Source organism: Rhinolophus hipposideros (assembly GCF_964194185.1).
Source record: "Rhinolophus hipposideros genome assembly, chromosome: 17".
NCBI lineage: Eukaryota > Metazoa > Chordata > Mammalia > Chiroptera > Rhinolophidae > Rhinolophus > Rhinolophus hipposideros.
Genome location: NC_138063.1, coordinates 13,423,502 through 13,444,138, shown reverse-complemented (window position 1 = coordinate 13,444,138; position 20,637 = coordinate 13,423,502). Strand labels below are relative to the sequence as shown.

At 42.8% G+C, this 20,637-nt stretch overlaps 1 protein-coding gene across 9 annotated transcripts in view; it reads left to right on the top strand.

Annotated features, from left to right (window-relative positions):
- NEDD4L (NEDD4 like E3 ubiquitin protein ligase) overlaps nt 1–20,637 on the top strand; it is a 315,839-nt gene that overhangs the window by 154,077 nt on the left and 141,125 nt on the right. For 8 of the 9 annotated variants that reach the window (XM_081079103.1, XM_081079104.1, XM_081079105.1 and 5 more), the window contains one exon: nt 19,794–19,875. In XM_081079103.1, the coding sequence (XP_080935229.1) occupies nt 19,794–19,875 (82 nt within the window). Of the gene's footprint in view, nt 1–7,254; nt 7,349–19,793; nt 19,876–20,637 lie in introns of those variants that run through there. The other variant, XM_081079108.1, reaches the window with a different exon arrangement.

The following is a 20,637-nucleotide window of genomic DNA, read 5'->3' as shown; positions in this document are numbered from 1 at the left end:
CCCGGCTGTTTGTGTATTTTACCACATATGGCCCTTGGTGAAAAACGTTGAAAAAAGGTTGGACACCCCTGCTCTAGAGTATAAGTAAAAGATATACAATGAAGGCAGGAACAGAATGATAGGAATTTGCTAGTTGGGGAGTATAACATTTTTATTTTAAAGTGGTTTGTTTGGTGGGTGTCGTGATGGAGGAGAATCCTCTGTACTTTTTGACAACATCTTAGAAACAGTTAATAAACAGGCTTTTGTGGTTAATGATGGTCATGTTGGGGCGGAAGCGTTGTTTTGATTTTTTTTTTTTTTTAATATTTAATTCCAGGCAGTATTTATTCCATCAGTCTGTACTTCGTAGGGCTTTTCCAAATCAACTTTCAGGTGAAGTCATTTACATACCATTTCGTCCACCGGGCAGAAATCTTTCCTTTCGTGGTTTCCCTTCTTTGCAGTTTGAGTTAATGATGATTTATTGTGCCAGCACTGTAGAGGACTCCCCATTTTACAAGTCGGCTGGAAGCCAGCCCGCTAATCTCTCAGCTTGGATCCCAGGGGTTTGTGAGGTCATTCACCCCAGGGTGATGGCAGAAGCACGTGCTCTCAGGTGTTTTCAGAATCTCTCTCAACTATGCTCTCAGTGGCTCAGAATTCCACAGAGGGTCACCTGGGACACCTTCACCGACAGTAAATATTTGTGCTTCCTCCGCGCTTGCCCTAGTTTTCTTGGTACCCAGGTAGGCAGCTTCCCCATGCAATCCTGCCCACCGGCCAGGACTCCTGGGTCAGGCGTGGGTGAGACCACCTGCTGCTCTCCTGCAATCAAAGGGTGTTTTGTTTTTGAGTCCTCCTAAGCCCTGATGTTTAGATCTCATAGAAAATCCCTTCTGCCTTGCTGTTGTCACCAAAAACTAGATCAGCCAAAATAATCACGAGATCTTGAACCATGAGCTGTACTCGCTCAGCTGAGACATATGTGAGCTATTTATTCATCCTAGAAGTAGTTACTGGAAGAAGGATTAAAGTACCAGCTCCTGATTGACTTCATTCCTGAAAACAAAGGATTGATTTTCTTCTCTTAGAGAATGGAAGACTCTGTGGAAATTTTTGGAACAGCACATTAGACGTGACATACCATCACCTCTCAGAGGTACTTACCAGTGTCACTTCCGACTACATGGAAACACAGAGACGATAGATTCAAGTGGGGTAAATGGAGTTTCACAAAAATACACAAAAAAGCACCACTTGAAATGAGGTAGGCCATTGTGTTTACGTCACTATTACTCATGTGGCCAGCTGCAGCAGAGAGGGTCACATGCAATCATAAGCCAGCTCTGACTCAGGTGAGTGACTGGAAACCCCAGCACATTACAGAGGGCGTTTGGTCATCGGTTCTTGAGCAGAGGCCGTGTGCAGTTCTGGGGCCATGATCTCCAGGAGCATTTGCCGGTGCAGGGGTTTGAACCTGCAGCAACATTAACAGGGTTGACGAGTTGGTTTTCCCCACGATATGCCACGCAGAGTAGACAACCTTGAGACTCAAGGAAGTCTCTAGTTTTATTAAAGGAAATGGTGTGGCAGGCTTTAAAGCATTTTAATATATTCCTGTTTTTTTCCCTGCCCTGTTGTGTTGAGGTTTTTAGGGGCATAATTGTATCGAGGTTCATCAATGAGTGATCTATCTGAAAGAGGTTTGTTCTCTTTGGACACGTGCCTGTCTGCTATTATGTCTGTTTGACTATTTCAACTCCTTGACAAGGCTGTTTAAGACACTTGTAATACCTTGTGAATTACTTTAAAATAACTTGTCTTCTCCTTGTCCTATTAGTCTATCAGTTGCCAAATATTTATTAATATCTTTGTGCTAGAAACTGAGGGGTCCCTCTTTTTCCCTTACACTTGGCAGTTTTTGTTGAGCTAACATTCTGTTAAGTTACTTTTTTTTCCTTCTCTTATTCTTGCTTTCACTTAATTGATTAATATTCTTTGTAAATATACACTTAACAGCCCTTGAGCATTGGGCTGGGTGAGGATGGCAATTAGGACAATTCTTAAAGACAATTAAGAGGTGATTTGTGAGATTAATCAGACTGGAGCAATATGCCCCCTAATTTTGTCAGCTGGTTTTGAAAAAGTCGTTTTCTCTTCAGTTCTTTGTTCTTTACTGGGAGGTCACGCACCAAAGGTCGACTGGGTTTCCTTGTGTGTGTGCCAGTGGAATTCTTTATGAAGAAAATAAAGAATTTAATGGCTACAAAGATGACATAAGCTGACAGGCGTGTATGTCAAAGGGAGAGGGAGAGAGAGAAGGAGAAGACAGAATGAGGGCCCATCCCCTGCCAGGAAGAGCACATCCCAAGAGCTCATGATTCTGCAGGGACATCGCCATTTGGAGCATGATACAGGATGGAAAGCTCTGAGGACAAAGCCAGCGTCTTAGTTTAGCAATCACCAATTTAAGGACAAGACCCAAAAACTCAGCAGTGAGATTCAGCAGTGCAGTTGTGGGCGGCGCCGCCCCGGCCCCTCCCTGGGTGGGAAGCACCCCAGCCTCTTCATCTGCTCTGAGCTGGAGGCTTCCACAGCCTCCTGCCGTTGCCTACTCCTAGATGTTACCTGCGTCATTATTAAATTGCCCTTTCGCTGTGCTTTGCACATCTATATTTGGCTTTGCCTTTCTTTCTTTTTTTTCCTCTCTTTTAGGGGAAGGGAGAAGTGTCAGCAGAGAACAAAATATTAATCCAAAGCAATTTGGGAGCTCCCAAATCAAGAGTGTACCAGTTAGAGTTGAGGTGACCTCCCAACCTTGAGGGGAAACTCATTTATTCAACAGGTCTGCACTGAGCCTCGGGCCCCTTGGAATCTAGGTGCTGGGGAGGCCAGTGTAAACAGGAGAGGCCAAGTGGCCCTCAGTGCCCGGTCCAGCGGGCTGCACAGCCATCTGCGGCCACCTACCTCCCCACCTGCAGCCTGGTGAGGAGACCGCTAATAAGCAAGTGAACAGAGACAGTCACTGAAGCTAGTGTGAGGGGCTGCAAGTAGTGAAATCAGGAGAAGGGATGACAGGTGCATGGATGGGCATGCTGTTTTCCTTCTGCATGGTAGCTCCTAATATTTTCCGGAATGGAAGTTGTGGCTAAAATAAGGCTATAGGTTAGAAAACTGTCTTTAAAAAAATTCTCTGTAACATCCTTCCCATAGAAAGCTATAAATTGTTGTGCCTAGAAGGGTACATGGTCATTGATCTTAGAGCAAAAGGAAAGATATTTCCTGGAGAAAATCTGCGTCTATGGAGTAGCCTGAGAATGAATGAGTTATTCTGCCGTGTCAGAGGCGTGGCAGCCTAGATAGAGAGGGAAAGCGCTGAACTTTGTGGCTGTACCAGTGGCGTGATTAAGCTTCATCATTTGCCAAACGGAATTGTGTTAGGTTATGTGACCTCCAGTCTTGGAGCTCTCATTTTGCTTTTTTTTCCGAGTCAAGATTTATTAGAGCTACCTAAGGAACCAACGCTTATAAATTGTTAGTTTTGAAACCATGAGATAAATATTGAGGAGGAAGAGTGAATGTGAACACATGCAAAGCAGGGCATTTATGAGACATCCACACACACTTCTTGAATTTATTAAACCCAGCATTGCTGAGAATGAGGTAACGTGTTCTGAGTTTCTCAGATCGCCGTGGCCATGAGTCCCTGTGCTGCATTTGGGAGCAAGGGAAGCTCTGGGGATGAACTGTGGTCTAACGTCACCACTAAGGGCAGTAGCAGCTTACCAGGTGCTAAAGTAAAGGGTATGGAGGCCTTGCCACCACTGGATGAGATCAGCTGAGAGAGATCGTGACATCTGATAATTTCCAGTTGCAGGTGGCAGAACTAGAAAACCCACCGGGCTGTGTCTTACTGTAGAGTGCATGCCCTCAATTACATTGTTATCTTACTCTGCATCGAGGAGACCTAGGCAGCCATAAAAGAAGGAAAAAAACTCCTGTGTCTTTGTCAAATGTGTAACTGTTATATTGTTGTGAGGGTCTTCTCCCCAATTAATGATTCCCCATTTCCTTCCTTTTGTTCAAAATCTCTGTTTCGGAAAGGTCCCTGGACCATCCATCCTATTAAAAGTGCATTCAACACCTCCCTCCGCCTCCCAATATCAGTCCTCATTGCCTGCGGTATTTCTTTTCTGTTTAGTATTTGTCATTTTCTAACTCTATACTAATTTGTTTGGTCGTGTTTACCACCTCTCTCCCCTCCATGGAGTGTCAACTTCACCAGGGTAGGGAGTTTGAAATGTTTTCTTCCCTCGTGTATCTCAGGTGACAGGGCCAGTGCCTGAGACATAGTAGGTGCTCAGTGAATGTTTGTTGAATGAAGCAGTGGGAGAGAAAACCAGACTCCTGAGCCTTCTGAGGTCTGTGAAGGGAACCTCCGTGTGTCTTCATGACCCTGACTTGGCTCATTTGGAAGCTGAGGTGTCTTCTGAGTTGTCAGCACTTCGTGCTGAGTTGTCTACAGGTCACCTGGCCCCACCTTTATGCGTTTGTAGAATGGAATCTAGAAGGGAATCGGCTGGGTGGCTCTCACTTTCACCACTACTTTGAGATGAATGTCTGATGACCAGACTTTCTGACATGCTTTTTCAAAGGTTGGAGTTGAGCCCCTGGCTTCTGTTACACAGAGAGGTCTGGCCACAGGGAAACAGCTCTGTGAAGCTCGCTACAAGCTGTTCATCGACATAGCAAACATTTTACCAGTGAGGTTTTTTTCCTACCTTGTTGTCCCTCTGGCTTTGAGCATTCAACATGCTGCAGTTACATGTCCACTGTGGTTTGACTTAGCCTTAATCCTTTATAATTGCCTCTTGTTCAGACACCCTCAGAGCAGATTATCCTTCACTTTTAGCTTCTGCCCCATTGCTCTTGGCTTCCTTTGTTTCAGTCACGATGAGAGAAAAATTAACCAAGAACTCGCAAGTGAGGCTGTTTTATTTCTGTTCAATTGACTCCTATTTTAGCAGTACTACACTTTAAAAGATGGAGATGGCCATTGCTCAGCATATGTGTTGCAGGATAACGTACAGTGGTGTTTTCCAGTATCTGTCTACCACAGAGCTCCAGGGTTAGCCCACCTACCTCACCTTCAGGCTCACCTGCCCTTGGGCCATCAGGAGACCCTATAAAGCAATGATTTGTTGCAGACCTACTGTGCGGCTGGAATGTCATAGATACAAGTGACCAAGACATGGCTGTGTTTGCAGGAAGCTTCCAAATCAGTTGCAGAAATGGACATATAAACTAACAATTGCTGTACTGATAGGCTTTTGCCAACAGGAGTGGGATTTGGGGGTTAGGAAGTTTTCTCAGAAACCGTTGAGCTGGTTGTTAAGGTTGAGTGAAGGTCATGTGCAGGCAAGGCGGGGCAGGGCATTTCCAGCAGAGGAAAAAGCATGCTGTGTCGAAGAACTGAAAGTCGTCCCCCTCGGCTAGGGTAGGTAAGGTACATGGAACGTGCCATTAGAGGGTCAGGTAGGGGCCAGCGCCAGACACACCAGGTATGCCACAGTAGTCTGGACTTGATCTTTGAGGTCACAAGAACCAACTCAGAGTGGGTGATTCCCACGTGTCTGGATTCGGTGATTGGGTTAATATTTGGTATTCCTTATACAGCAGATTGGAGCGGGCAGCAAAATTTATCCACGAGGCACTTAATCCCCGAGGTTGGGATGGCCATAAGGTTCCTTCATTTGCTTGCCTGGTACTTAAGCCTGAGGTCCTCAAAAGTATAGACTATAGGATATATGGAGTGTAAATCTAATTAGCGGGTCATAAGTGGTATTTGGCTGGAATCCGTAGTTGTCCCCATACATACCGTTTCTTCCATTTAGGATGCCTGTGTCTGAGGTGGGTTTCTGTTCACTTTCAAGGCACGCTGCCAGCAGGCACACTACCTAACGTTAATTGCTGCAGTCACAGACTGCTTGTGCATACAGTTACTGAATATCATTCCTACAGAATGGGGATGTCCCACATGCATGTCACCTTGCCTGGAGTAACCGAAAACATCTTCCCTCAGCCCCCACCCCCTCAATGACCCAGTGAAGAGAGCGGGATCTTGTCTCACTTTGTGGTGACACCTGCTACATCCACAAGTGGCATATGTCTGGTATCACTGTGATCAGTTTTTAACAGTATCTCAATCCATGTGAGCTGCACCCAAAAATTGAGAATAATTACAATGAATGTTTTCTCAATCATCTGCTTTTATTAAGGGCTGTTGAAGAGTTCGGTGTGTGAAAATTCACATCTGTATTGAGGCTTATGCCTCTTTATTTTGAAATGAAGCTTTTCAGGGTTGGGGGGAAAAATCAGTAACACTACAAAAGCATGAAAAATGACCCTGAGAACTTGTGCCACTGGAACAAAAATTTTATAAGGGTGCAAAATGAGCTATTGATCTATTTTTTAAATGTGAACTCCCTTTCCAGTTTGTGATTATCGACAGTCTCATGAGGGTTTCTTAAACTATTTTGTTATTTTCTCCCTAAGTCAGTTCACAAATGTTAATATTTCTTGTGTTTTTCTGATGTGAATATTAAATTTCTCACACAAGAGTACGTCAGTTCCACAGGTCAGTTAAAAGTTTTGCCGTTACTTAATCAAAGTGGCTTATGATGTTAGTGTTTGGTATCAGGTCATATTATTGCTGAAATGAGGTTCACTGAGGGAACACCCCCCCACCCCCGCCCCAGCTTTGTTGTTTCTTTGAGTATATTTGAGCTTAAAACTCAGGACAGTCCAGGAAATGACCCTGTGTCTCCCACATTGTGGAAAAGCGAAGAAAGTGAAGCAAGGTTAAGAAAGTGAAATTTATGTGGAAAATAGATTCTGTATCTAGTTGACGGTCAGGTATGAGATAAATTGAGAATTCCACATTTTGGCAAATTGGGCAAGACAGTGGTTCTGGATGTGTGGCCCCGGGAAGAAGGTGACCTGTCACCATGGTGGGTAGGAAATCAAGCAACCAAGAAACAGTTATGGAGGACTCATTCTGTGCAAGGTTCTGTGGGAAGTGCAGACCAGCCTAAGGTGTCAACAGTGGCTTTTAAGTGACTTGCACCTAGTTTGAGAGAATTAAGATTTCTACACTCCACAAAGGGCAAATAGTGCAGAAAGGCCCAGGAGTCAGTGCCAAAGGAGTAAAGACTCATGACTGTAGGAATGCAGAGTGTGGAGAGGCTGGTTATTATGGGATGGTTTGTTCTGGGAACAGGAGGGGGACGTGCTGGCTGCCTGGAGCCTAGAAGGATCTAGGATTTCCATCGGTGTGAGAGGAGAAAACATAAAGCATCACCAATAAGTGAGTATGTGCCCGGGGTAAGTGGGCCGAAAAGTTTGGAGATAGTGGATTGGTGTATTTGGGGAACCAAACGGATGTGGTGTTATTGACAAGTGGTTTAATTGGATTCGGCACTTACTGCCTAACAGAAATCTTAAGCATAGGGCAACAGTGGGACAAGGGTTCTGTGTTCTGTTTAAGTGTAATAGAAGTCTGACCGCCACAGTTCTTTAAAAAAAAAAAAAATGGGGGAACAGTGTGTGTTTCCAGGACCCATCAGCTCCAAGATGTTGTTTTCAGTCTAGTTGTGGAGGGTGCAGCTCACTGGCCCATGTGGGACTTCAACCGGTGACCTTGATGTTATGAGCACTGCGCTCTAACCACGGAGCCAACCGGCCACCCGTCTCCCCACCATTCTGATGGCAGAAGTACGTTTTATTCTACATAAATTCTTCTCGTCAATCCTGTGTGCTCTCACCCCATGATTGTCTAACACTTTCTTCTTCAGGGTCAAAGGGACAAGGAGAAACATACATATATCCATAAAACAAAGTCGTCTAGTAGCATAAATCTTAATGCTCACGCACACACCCTTATGAGGTGAGGCACGGTTTGCTTGGATACAGTGCCTACTATTATAATAAATGGAACCCACCCTCGGCTCTCTTTAGAAGTTCTTCAATACCCAGTCTCATCTAACACAGTAACTTCAGGGAAGATTATTAAAAATCTGAACACAAGGGAAAATCTCCAGGGTGCATTCAGCTTTGAGATGTACGAGGGACTCTGGTGTTTGCAGTTGGTTGATGTCCAGAGCTGGTCAACCAAGATTTTTAACGTGGATGAAGGCGTCATTTCTTCTATAAATGCCCTTTCTTCTTGATAATATATGGGTCCAGGAAATCCAAATGTGAGTGCCTGCCATATATTTATTGGCGTAACTGGGAACAAATGTGGGCCCTACCATATGCATCCTCTCGCTAGCATTGGGGTGGACCATTATTGTCATCGGTCCCCTCTCCCTGTTGATTCCAGTTTTTGCTCCCTGTGATAATACAGTGAAGTGGAATTGCTTTTGCCTCTTTTAAAATTTGATTTTGAAAAGTCTTGTAATAATGTAACAGAATTTAGCGTAACGGAACGATCGAGTATCTGGTGGTTTGTTTGCATGTTTAATAGTCTTGAAGATAAAACTTGAAAGAAATTATTTTGACAAATATTTTTCTGAGAGTTGAGAGGATACTTGGTTTCCCCGAGGAATTCTAGGATTTCACAGGCGGTTCTTTGTGTTTTTGAGAGCAGTCTGAATGTGGTTGGCAGGCTGGCATGAGGAATAAGTGTTCTGTAACTTAGTACAGGTCTGTAATCCTTTATCTGCAGTTTGAAAATTCACAAAGCCCTGGAAACTGAAAACATTTTTGTAGATTTGTAGGAAAACTTACTTGAACGTGACCTGAATGGACTTGAGAGTATTTCTGGGTGTACTAGAACACTTAACATAACTATTCATACATATCACTGCACACATACTAACATTTGATTATGGGTCCCCAGTCCCCTACTGGGAATGTTATGTAATAACTGGAATATTCAGAATCATCTTTCTAAAATGGGAAAAAAACTCAGAGTCCTGTAACACATTGGGCTGGCTTTAACGGGGGTGTTAGTTTCCCAGGACTGCAATAATAAAGTACCACAAACTAGAGTGCTTTAAAACATAGAAATTTATTGTCCTATGGTACTGGAAATCTGAAATCAAGGCGTCAGTGAGGCCAGGCTCACTCTGAGGGAAAACTCCTTCCGTGCTTGTTCTCCCTTCGGGTGGTTACCCAGAATGCTTAGCACCCCTTGGCTTGTAGGGGTGTCCGTCCAGTCACATGGCCACCTTCTCCCTCTGTGCCATCACATCACCTTCCTGTGTGCATGATCGTCTCTTTGTACAAATTTCCCCTCTTCTAAGGACACAGTCTCTTTGGAGTAGTAACTTCATTTTAACTTGATGACCTCTAAAGGTCTTATTTCCTAATAAGGTCACATTCTGAGGTGCTGGGATTAGGACTGCAGTATATCTTTTTGGAGGGACATGATTTGGCCTGTATCACAGGGAACAGTTCAAGATGAGCTACTCCATCCTTTTTCCGTGTTCAGGCCAGTGCCAAGTTTAAGACCTTTGCTTCATGGCTTTCCTGGTGACATGGTTGCTGCTTCGCTGAATGGGTGTCACTCATGGAGTTTCCTCTTCAGACTTTACACTGTCACGCGTCATGTTGACTCCACTTAAGGGAGGAATCCCTTCCCTCAGAGAATCTTGCCTGTGAGAAGAAGACAGATTCTTGCAGTGAGAACTGGACTGGGCTTGGGATTGGCTCCTGCGGTACCTCTGGCATCACTGCCACTCCCACCTCTGAGAAGTCTGGAACGTTCCTACGGATGTTGAAGGATTGTACAGAAATTGCTTAGTTAGGACAGTGCTTGACAGATAGTGAATACTCTGGGGCAGAGAGGTTGATATTTTTATGTGCATAGGAAATGTTTCACAGCCTATGTAACTGTCCACCAATTCCCGCTTCTCTCCACCACTTACCCTGTCTGCCCTTGAAAATTGGCCCTGTGAGGTCCGCTCTCAGCATAGTTGTTGTTTAGTAATTTGCATGGCGTCTCCCTCTGCTAGACCTTTGTTCCTGAGCGCTCAGCACACGGGGGTCTCAGCAGTGTCCATCTCTGCAATGCTGGGGGATACTCATTACCTCCACGTGCCAGCTTTAGTCCAAGCATCCCGGAGCATGCAGTGCCAGCAAAACTAAAGCACAAGCTGCGCTCTGGAAGCTGACAACTCTTCCTGAGTTAATTAAACACATCTTTTTCTCCCTGTTTAGTTAATAGAGGCTGATTCCCTGAGCAGTTCCCCTGCCTCAGAACTTGCCCTCTTTTCTAGTTCAGCACAGGTCGGTGTTGATTCCATTTTGGAATCAACTTCAAAGTCCCTGTGCTTGACCAGGGGTATTTCTTTCCCATCAGAAGGGCACGGTGGGAGTAGCCAAGGAATTGACTTCAGGGTTCCGGGAGAGGAATGACTTTGGAAGTCTGTTCCCGTACTTGGTGATTTCCGTGCGATTCTGTGTCTGAGTACCTGTTTTTTGTAGGCTGCTGACTTTTATACACATCAGGGGTGGCGGGAGCTAATTTATAAACAGTGACATATAAGCAATTGAGAATGTATCTTGGAATTTTTGTTTTATGAAGTTCAAGTTAGGTTTGACTTTTCTAACCGTGAAGGGAGTAGTGGTGGGAATCAGTATCCCACCAGAGTCAAGTTAGAATAAACCGCTACCTTAGGTGATCATATCTCGGAATTTTCCCTTTGCCTTGTGTCCTCTAGAACTGAATTCCTGACAGGCTCGTATTATTATAGGGTACTTGTAATTGTTCTCTCACTAGACAGTAGCGTTTTCCAAATAGGCAAGAACTGACTTGTCTTTGCTGTGCTCTCTTCCTTCCCCTCACCCCCATTGAAATAAACAAAAGGTGGTGCTAACAGTTAAGTTATAATTACAGGTAGGCCTTGTAGGTTGCCCTTCCTATGACCCCAATAAACATGGGCAGTGTCAAGCAGCCAAGGTAAGCCCACCAAGAGGGGCAAAATCCTTGGAATCCAGTAGAGATGAAGCTGCACCCTCCTCCCAGCCCCTCGGAAGCGATTGGATATTGGGGTGGAAATACTAAATGGAATGAGCTCATTGTGGTGGATCCTGGAAAAATAGGAAAAGATGGAGTCTCAGTGGCTCCCAAAGTGAGGAGCCTCGATGAACAAATTGTTACAAATGTGGATTATCACGTTCTACCTCAGATCTGAGTTGGAAACTCTGGGGTTGGAGCTGAGCAATCTGTGTTTTAACCTAATCCTTCCAGTAATTCTGATACCCACCATGGTCTGAGACTGTCTGGTCTAGAAATTCCTAAGCTCTAGGCTTTCTGCACTCATCGTAGCCGTCATGGTGATGCTAGTCTTTAGGACTTAAAGACTCAAACCTCTGGTCAACCACCCCAGGAGTCTCTTGTCAGCAGGGGCCTGGACAAAAATATTAGGAGAGGATATGGCTTTCCTCTCAGATGGTTAAATGGGAGAGCCATGTATGTTGCACTCTAACTTGATAGCCATGTATGTATCTGTTGTTAACGCGTTTGCCCCATCTGTAAAATTTCTGCCTGTACTGCCTCTTGGAATTCTTGCCTGTTTTACTTCTTTGGAATTTTAGAAGTTTATTACCTTTTGTGTGACATAAATTACATAAACATTTACCAGCTGGTAACACTTCTGTAGGCAAGAATTAATTCTGTGGAGCATTTGGTAAGTGAATGTACAAGTATGCTAGAGATAAGTTGATCATGCCATTGGCCCTGCAACCATGACCCAAGGTTGGGACCCCCACGGGATGAGTTGGAGATGGCAAGGGACAAGGAGCGAGTCGGTCCTGACTAGAGAGTTCAAGACTTGAGTGACTGGAACAGCTTTAGGATAAGAGTAAACCACTAGTTGTTCCAACCAACAAAATCATAACTTAAGTATCCAAAAGTGTATGTTTCAGCAGCTTTACAAAATATGCCTAAATTGTAAAACTTTAATTCCTCTTTCACCTGCTTAAAACCAACATAAGAATGCATTTGTCTGTAAATTGACACATTGCTGTGTTGTATTTGTTGAAAGATCATACTTATTCAAGAGTGACTAACTCATAGCCATTATTGGTGACAAGTGATATGTTTAAAGGATACTTAATACCTTCCAATAAATCTCAAGGGCTGGAATGTATGTGCACATTCTTTCACAAATCTTCAATAGTCATCCATTTAAGGCAATTTTCTGGATAGGAAAAATATTTGAAACCCTTTTGGGTTTGCTATTGAGGTGTAAGCTAAACATGAAATTGCAGAGTTCTGTGTCTGATTGAAGAGTGTATTACAGTTGAAGCACACGTGTAACTATTATTGGTATTTTCATAATTTCTTGTATTTATAAAAGAACTTGCTCAACAGTAGAAAATTCATAGAAAAATAACCACAAGGAAGAAAATAAGCATAATTCATAAACTTACCATCTAGAAAGAACTATTAACTTGGGCTATGGTTTTCTAAATTACACACACACACACACACACACACACACACACACATACATGTATATATGTCACATTTTTAGATCCTGCTTATTCCCTAAAGTTATGCCATGATTATTTTCTCACATTTAAAAATATTCTTTGAAAACATGATTTTAATATTTAATAACATTCTAACCCTTGATTATACCATAGTTTATTTAATCATTTCTCTATTGTACTAGAGGGTTGCTTCTAATTTTTCTTATTATATATGATGCTGTAATGAATATCTTTTGCAGATAAATATTGCCTGCATCTCTGATTACTTGGGATTAATCCTTAGAAATAGATGTGTTGAGACAAAGGCATCAACTGTTTGTATGTTTTTGATACTTCCTGCTGTATTGCTTTCCAGAAAACTTGTAATAATTTCTCTCCAGTAGTAGAGTATTAAAATGTCTGCCCTGCTTTATAAAGGGTTAACTTTTTTGTGTCTTCGACAATTTGTTACATAAAATCCTCAGTCTCAGGCGCCCCCGGGGCTCAGGTGGTTGGAGCACCATGCTCCTAACTCTGATCGCAGGTTCGATTCCCACATGGGCCAGTGAGCTGCGCCTTCTACAGCTAAGATTGTGAACAGCAGCTCTCCCAGGAGCTGGGCTGCTGTGTGCTGCCAGGATCAGCCGGTGGCCATCATGAGCGGCCGGCAGCCATCATGAGCGGCTGGCAGCCAGCGAGAGCTGCCATGAGTGGCTGACCGATGACTGGTGACCAACAGCCTTAGTGGGGGGGGAGGGGAGCCCAAGGCTCATAATATCAGCATGGGCCAGGGAGCTGTGTCCTACACAACTAGACAGAAACAACTGCTTGAACCGGAGTGGGGGAGGGGCGTAAGAAGGGGGGGAAATCTTCGGTCTTGATCTATTTTGGTATTTTCCCCCATTATTTTGTGTTTTTGTGTTATTTCTTTATCAGTGATTCATGTAACACTAACTGTAATATTAATAGTACAGGTGGAAAAGAATGAGGAAATCTACAAAACCAGATTTCCAATGAAATTTTCTCTGGGTTAGCTAAGTCTCAGTGTGATAAATATATCAGGTCATCAAAATAAATTTGCTCTGTGGCGCTACGTAACATGCTACCTTAGCCCTCTGCTCTTTGGTGATAGGCAGCAAAGACATGATCCTTGCACAAGCTGTGCCAGTGGCGTTTTGAGCACCTTCATTTTACAGGAAAGAATTACTGCTACCTTTAGGTTCTGGTTGTGGTACTCCCTAAGGAGGGAAAAATGGCTGAAAAATGAAGACCTTTCTCATTTTTCTTCTGATATCCAAGAGTCTTCAAGGGACACCTTTATGGTGGGTGGTCAAGGTGGTGTCGTTCCAACCCGTCTGCAGTCTGAACGTAATACACCTTAAACCTTTTGCCCACTGGAGGCAACTCTGCCCTCCTCCCCACGCTCCTCCTCACTGCCTTGCTCCTTTAAAATATGTGGATCTCAGCAAAGACTATTTAATCTGATAAAAATGAGTAAATAAGTGTTGCAAAAGGATTAGTCTTTACACATTCTTGTTTGTCATAGAACAGTTCCGTGGGTCAGATAAAGCATCACCCCATTAATGCTGTGTCAGGACCAATTGCACAAGTCATATAGCTGCCAACAGAGGGGCCGGGATTGAATTTCAGCAGCAATGGCCAGCTCTTTAGTTGCATATGAGCTCCTTGTGGTTTGAGCTGGGACCTCCCTCTCCAGTTACCTTTTCTCCCCAAATCCTCCAGCCTGCCACTGGACCTTTGCTTATGCTCTTCTCTCTGGAGAACTTGTAACAAGGGTTAACTTTTTTGTGTCTTCGACAATATGTTACATAAAATCCTCAGTCTCAGGCGGGCCTGGTGGCTCTGCTCTGCTCTTGGTCCCCCTGTCTCAGCCTCAGAGACTCCTCTCTGGCAGGAGTGCCCAGATGGACCAGTGAGTAGAAATCACCGGGAATGCTTGATCAATGAGGATTCTCAGGTCTTAACTCTAGAGATTGTGGTCTAGAGGCCTGGGGAGGGGCCAGGCTCCTGATGCCAGTTGACGCTGGCGTGCACGAGGTCTCGACCTGCTGCTGCAGAGTGGTGTGTTCCAGGGTACATACGTGGTTCACTCCGTCACAGTCGTTGCTTTACTTCTCTGTGCCCCATTCGCATGAGGGGACATGACTTTCATTTCCCATGCTTATCTCCTGGCCAGGAATATGGTAGGCCCTCAGTAAAGAAGATGTTGTTTGAATCAGTGTGTTGATTCAATAATATCAGTGTGTTGTCTCCTTTTAAAGGCGACAAAGAATGTGATAAACAGTTTTGCTTTGCAGAGAAAACAAAAGGTTTGCAAAATAGAATGTCTCTTCTAAGTCACAAAGCCTTGAGCTTCTTAGAGTCATGGTAATACTGGCCCTGAATTGTATGAAACACCAGCCACTAGGACAGTAACTAGTTGCCACGAGTGATGCTTTGTTGTGAATAAGATGACCAGTTTGATATCTCCACCCAGGTCCTCAGGGGGCTTCCACACAGTGTGAATAATTAGGAAACAGGGTATAGTGAGTGAGCTGTGGTTGCCGGCACCCAGTTTGTCCTATGAGGTCGTCAGTGTCAAATCAGCAGTCACAGCAGAAGTAGGGGGCAACAGAGATCCTCAGAAGTCTCACAAATAGGGAGACAACAAAATCCCAATTACAATGGCTGTCACCCATAGGGTACTTGCACTGTGTGTTTGGTGCTGAGCTGGGTACTGATATAAATACATCATTTTCTCTCAGCCTTACAGAAACCCCCTGAGTTAGGAGTTGTCGTTCCCTTTTCATTCATGACCAGTCTGAAGTTCAGAGTGGTTAGGTGACTGCCTGAGGTCCCTCAGAGAACTGGTAAAACAAAGATTTGAGACTCCAGTGGAAATGGTCTAGGGTGTCAACTGGAGAAGCACCAGCAGAGGAGGGGTGGGTAGTCTTCAGCTTGCCTGCTTCCCTCTGTGCCCCCCCTGCTTTGTTTATTATACAAGTATTATGTACTAATGGTTAACAACAACAAAAATCTTCCGACAGTGATTAAGAGGGTAATGTGTAAACCAGAACTCTCACCCCTGTACCCTGTATCTACTCCCTGCAGCAGTAACTGCTGAGCTACTTGTGTGTCTTTCTGAAATTTTCTGTTGATGTAGGAGGGGGGGAGGTAAATTGTAAACATAACTAACCATTGACCTCAGGACTTTGCTGATCTAGCAAAAATAGGTAATGTGTTGAGGATCTGAGAGGTATAGCTTCAGAGGGCAGAAGTTTCTTCCAGAATTTCTTTCTTTATCAGATGACTCATGTGGAGTCATGTGAAAAAGTCTCTGGGAACTGAACTCTTCTTTTTACCACCCATACACAGCATCGTGTTCAGAAATGAAGGCCATCAGAGGTTAAAATAACGTGCAAGCATTTGAAAAGAAGCTGGTGGTGAGGTTTGCTATCCCTTAGCCTTCAAACACACACACACACACACACACACACACACACACACACACACACACCCTTTTGTTTTGGTTGTTGCTTAGGTGATATGTTTTTGATATCTAGTAAGTTGGTTAGAAGCTGGTAACATGTTAAGGAGAATATCAGCCCAATGTTACTTGAGTCGACCCTTATACTCAAGCTGTGGGCTTCCTATTTTACGCCTCGATGGAGAACACCTCTTGGTAGGACTAGAGTCTTCCTCCGTCTTCCTCTTATATCTTTAGGAAGTCATCTGTGTTTCCTTAGGATGGGCTGGGCTGTTCTTATGAATGATGAGAAGCGACTTTGAATTGTTCTCAGATCCAGAATATTCTGACTAAATATTCAGAATATGATCCCACTGGACTGGGATCATCCAGTCCAGTGGCTTTAAAACCTTTTTTTTTAAAGTTCTAGAACACTGTCCTCCCCAAAAAAAATTCTGACATGGAAACCTGGTACATAACACAGAGGAAGGTAGAATGACAGCCTGTGTTATCCTGAGATCGTTATGCAGAACTGAGGCTCTGCAGTTCCAAAACCACTGATTTTGTCCAAACCTTTTATTTTGGAGATAGGAAAATTAAGATTCAAAGTGACTTGTTGAGGGTCATACAGCTAGTTATTTGGAGTGTTGAGAAGATCTCAAGCTATGACCTTCCCCAAAGGTAGACACTTAGCTCAGGCAACTTATTCTTCCTCCTACAACAGCCAAGATAAAAGATAAGTCATAATTGCTGCAGTGCCTGGACATTCTTTCCAGCCGGCTCTGCTAGTGGTCCACGGGAGCGTACTGAAGCAAGGCTGTATAGCACGCACTCGGAGAGTTGGATTCTGGAGCAAGCATGCCTGTATCCCTCCCTTCCCATCTTTCATACTTATTCTTTAACCTTGGGCAAACCAACTGCTTGGTTTCTCTGTCTCATTTTCTCATCTGAAAAACGCACCAACCTCATACTCTTGCGCAGTAAGGATCCGATGAGATAGGGTGTGTAAGAACCTCAGGTATGCCAGGTACGGACTGGATGCTTCATGGTGGCTGAATGCGGGGCTTGTGGTAATGGTGGCGCTGGTGCCAGTTGTGATAATAATAGTGGAGGTAGTAGTGATTGCTGTTCAGGCTACTCTGGCATCTTCCTGCTCATTTTCGGATTCCGGTGCCCTGTGCCATATCTCAGCTTGATGCTCCAGCATTCACCTTGCTGAAATGGGAAAATGCAGTCACCTGCACTCAGCTGGGCTAAGTAGGACCGTTCATAAATGTCCCTTTATGACCTCTGTTGAACGAATCCTCTTTTATCCACCCCTTTCCCCCGTTCCCTTGCACTTGTGTCTTGCTCCTAGCAGTCCTTGGAATGTAGTCTGTACTCAGTAAAGATTTGTGGTTGTGAATGGTACTGCTGTAACATCAGAAAGGGAGGAGGAACCTGAGACCAACCTGGGAGGCTGTGCTCCCCGCCACCACCCTTGAACTTACACCTGACTATCCTTTCACCAGCCCATCCCCTGTCCTGTGTTCCTCGCCCCTTGAACTTACACTCCATTGTCCTTTCACCAGCTCCCACCAGCCTTTGGTTCTCTCTTCAGTGTGAATTCTCTTCCAGGGAGTTTCTTAGTTGATCTTTCATGTAGACACCCTCGGACCTCCCTCTACCTGGATGAGCACTCACGACATGCCCAAAGCATGCCTTCCTTGTTCCAGTTGGGGGATACTGTCCCACCCTCAGAGACCCTACTCTCAACCTCCACCTGCACGTGTCACGTACTGTGACTATTTAAGGGATACAAACTGAGGTAAACAAATGATGAGGAGAAGACTACCGAGATTCTATTACAGTGCATGGTTAGCTCTCGATTGCAGTTAATATAATAGGCAGCAGTCATGATAGCCGAGGGACATGGGAATAAGAGATGGATGGCAGTCAGCAGAGTTTATGGAATTCTCTGTAATGTGGGCGTGTGTGTGTGTGTGTGTGTGTGCGCGCGCCCGGGAATGCATCTCCATGGCACACTGGGGATCTGTGCTTGAGATAACAGAGATACCAGGCCTTGAACTTTGTTTAGCGATAGCTTGGTGGCTGGAAATGGAAAATTAGTTTCGGCAGCTTAAAAACAAAACAAAACTCTTTTCAAATACCATCTAGACCACTGGTTCTCAGAGTGTGGTTCCTGGATCAAGGGTATTAGCATGACTGGGAATTTATCAGAAACACAAATTCTAGAGTCCACCCCAGACCTGCTAGATATTTGGGGGTCTTGGGGTTGGGCCCAGCAATCTGTGTTTTAATCACGTGCCCCCCTCCTTTCACTGCCCCCCAGCATTTTAGATACCTAAAGTCTGAGAACCACTGACCTAGCAATTGACACCTGATTCATCACCTTGACCATGGCTCTGATGAGGAAGGTGCTCTTAGGCTCTTTAGACCTAGGTTAGGTCTGGCTCTTGATTCATCTTTATTCTAAGGCTAAAGGTGTTTAGAAAGGAAGTAGGTACATCTGGTTAGATGATCTTTAATCAAGACGTCTATGTCAGAACATTAAAAATGACAATTATACTCTGAATAGACTATAACTGAGCAAATTGTTTTGCTTTATTTTAAAGATGTGTTGTAGCTTCCATTAAGATGTATTTTATGGATAATGTATACCATATGTATTATAAATATATATACACACACATACCAACAGTATTTTTCACTCACTTTTGATTTCTGGGTTGTTGTTGTTGGGCTTTTTTTTTGTATAGTGAGTATAGTCCCGTTACTAACCAACTAAATTTTATCACCTTTCCTTAAAGGATTTCATGGCATATTTATTGAAGTAAAAAATAAAAATCAATATAGTCTTAAGCATTTAACAATACTCTGTGCAATCTTTGGAAATGTCATAGAAGTTGCAAAAGAAGTATTAATAGTCATTGTAGGTATAGCTATTAAAGGGTAATTCTCAAGTTGGATAGAAATAAGTGATCAGCTCTACATAATTAGATGAGTGAAAATTTGGGGAATGAATACATGCAAGCCCCTTCTATCTATGATTTTCAGGGTCTCAAGTGTGAGATGGAAGAACTTGGGTCCCAAATTTTTATAAAGTGATAGTTTGAATAGGTTTGAATGATCTCAGGTCACCAATACTAGCTTGTGTGAGTGGGTTTATCAAACTCTTAGTAGATAGCTTCTGTTAAGTAGTCCTTTCAGTGCCCGTCTTGCTAAAAGTTTTCAGTTTCCCAGGGAAATAATAGGAACTCTGGAACTTGTAGTCAGGAAACTTGAAATTTAATATAGACCTTATTGAAATCTAAAACTTTGGGCCAATCTCTCGTGACTTCCCGGGTCTTAGTTTTTGGTTTTTGAGTTTTTGTTTTAATCTGTAAGATGATAGTTGTTGTTGGTTTAGAGGAACAATGTTTGTTTTACTGCCAGTAAAAGAAAATTAATTTTTAGCTACATAGTGGAAATCAGAATATAAATAAGACACCAACTAAATTTTCTAGCTAGATTTTGCTAATCTGAGCAAATTTTGTATGCTTTTAAAATTTTCTTAGAATTTGTTTAGGAGAAAAAAGCTGTGGTAGATGAATTCTTTTGAATTAATAATAGGGAAGATTACCTTTAAAGTTAGAATGTGAGTTTCATGATATTTTTGCTTTTAAATAAACATTGGCTCTGGTTGATAGAAACTTTTCAGTATATTTACTTCCTAGGCATGTTGAAATGTTATTGCTTTATTTGTGGAATTTACATAAGCTGGGTCAACAACTGATATTTGCATTTTCATTTAGATTTTGGCTGATTTCTTTTTAATTTTTAAATGATAGTATAATCCTATTAAATCTGAAATATTGTTTTTCAGTGACCCATATGTGAAACTTTCATTGTACGTAGCGGATGAGAACAGAGAACTTGCTTTGGTACAGACAAAAACAATTAAAAAGGTAGGTGTCAATCCTTAATTCAATTTCATTTAAATCATAATTAATCAAATTATGTAATTTTGTTCTGTAGAAGTTTATATTTTAAGCTGGCAATATTTTTATTTTAAGCATCTCCCTACAGATTTAACCATTAAATCTGTAAATTCAACATAGACCAAAATTTTTCTTGTTAACCCAAGGTATTGGTTCTGGCTTTTAGATAAATTACTGTAAAAACCATTTTCTTAAAATGAGTATTATTACAAGTAGCAAATTTTTTCCTGCAAAGAATACAGCAATACAATGATTTGTTCTTGTTATTTTTTTCCATAAAGAAGTATAAAACAATTTAATATACATTTAATGACATAGAGTGGCTTGGGGAGTTAGTAGGCACGAAAGGAATGATTTGACTTGAAACGTGTTTCCAAAGGAAGCAAACTACTTGCTTAGTTACATGAAAACTAATACAAAATATTAATAATAAAACTAGATGTTTATTGTGTGTATGTTTTACTTTTTAAAATTTCCCATACATGATTTTATTAAAGATGTGTTTCCATAATTATATTTTAATTCATCTATTTCCCTGTTTACACACACACACACACACACACACACACACACTCCATATTTGGGGATTTGTTGAAGATGCATGTTTTTTTATCAAAAGTGCTGTTCTTGTCTGTGCTTCAGTGTTATTTATGGATTACTATTTTTTCCTCACTACCTTTGGGTAGTGAAATAACACTGTGTGATAAGTATTTCCTGGAAACCATGATG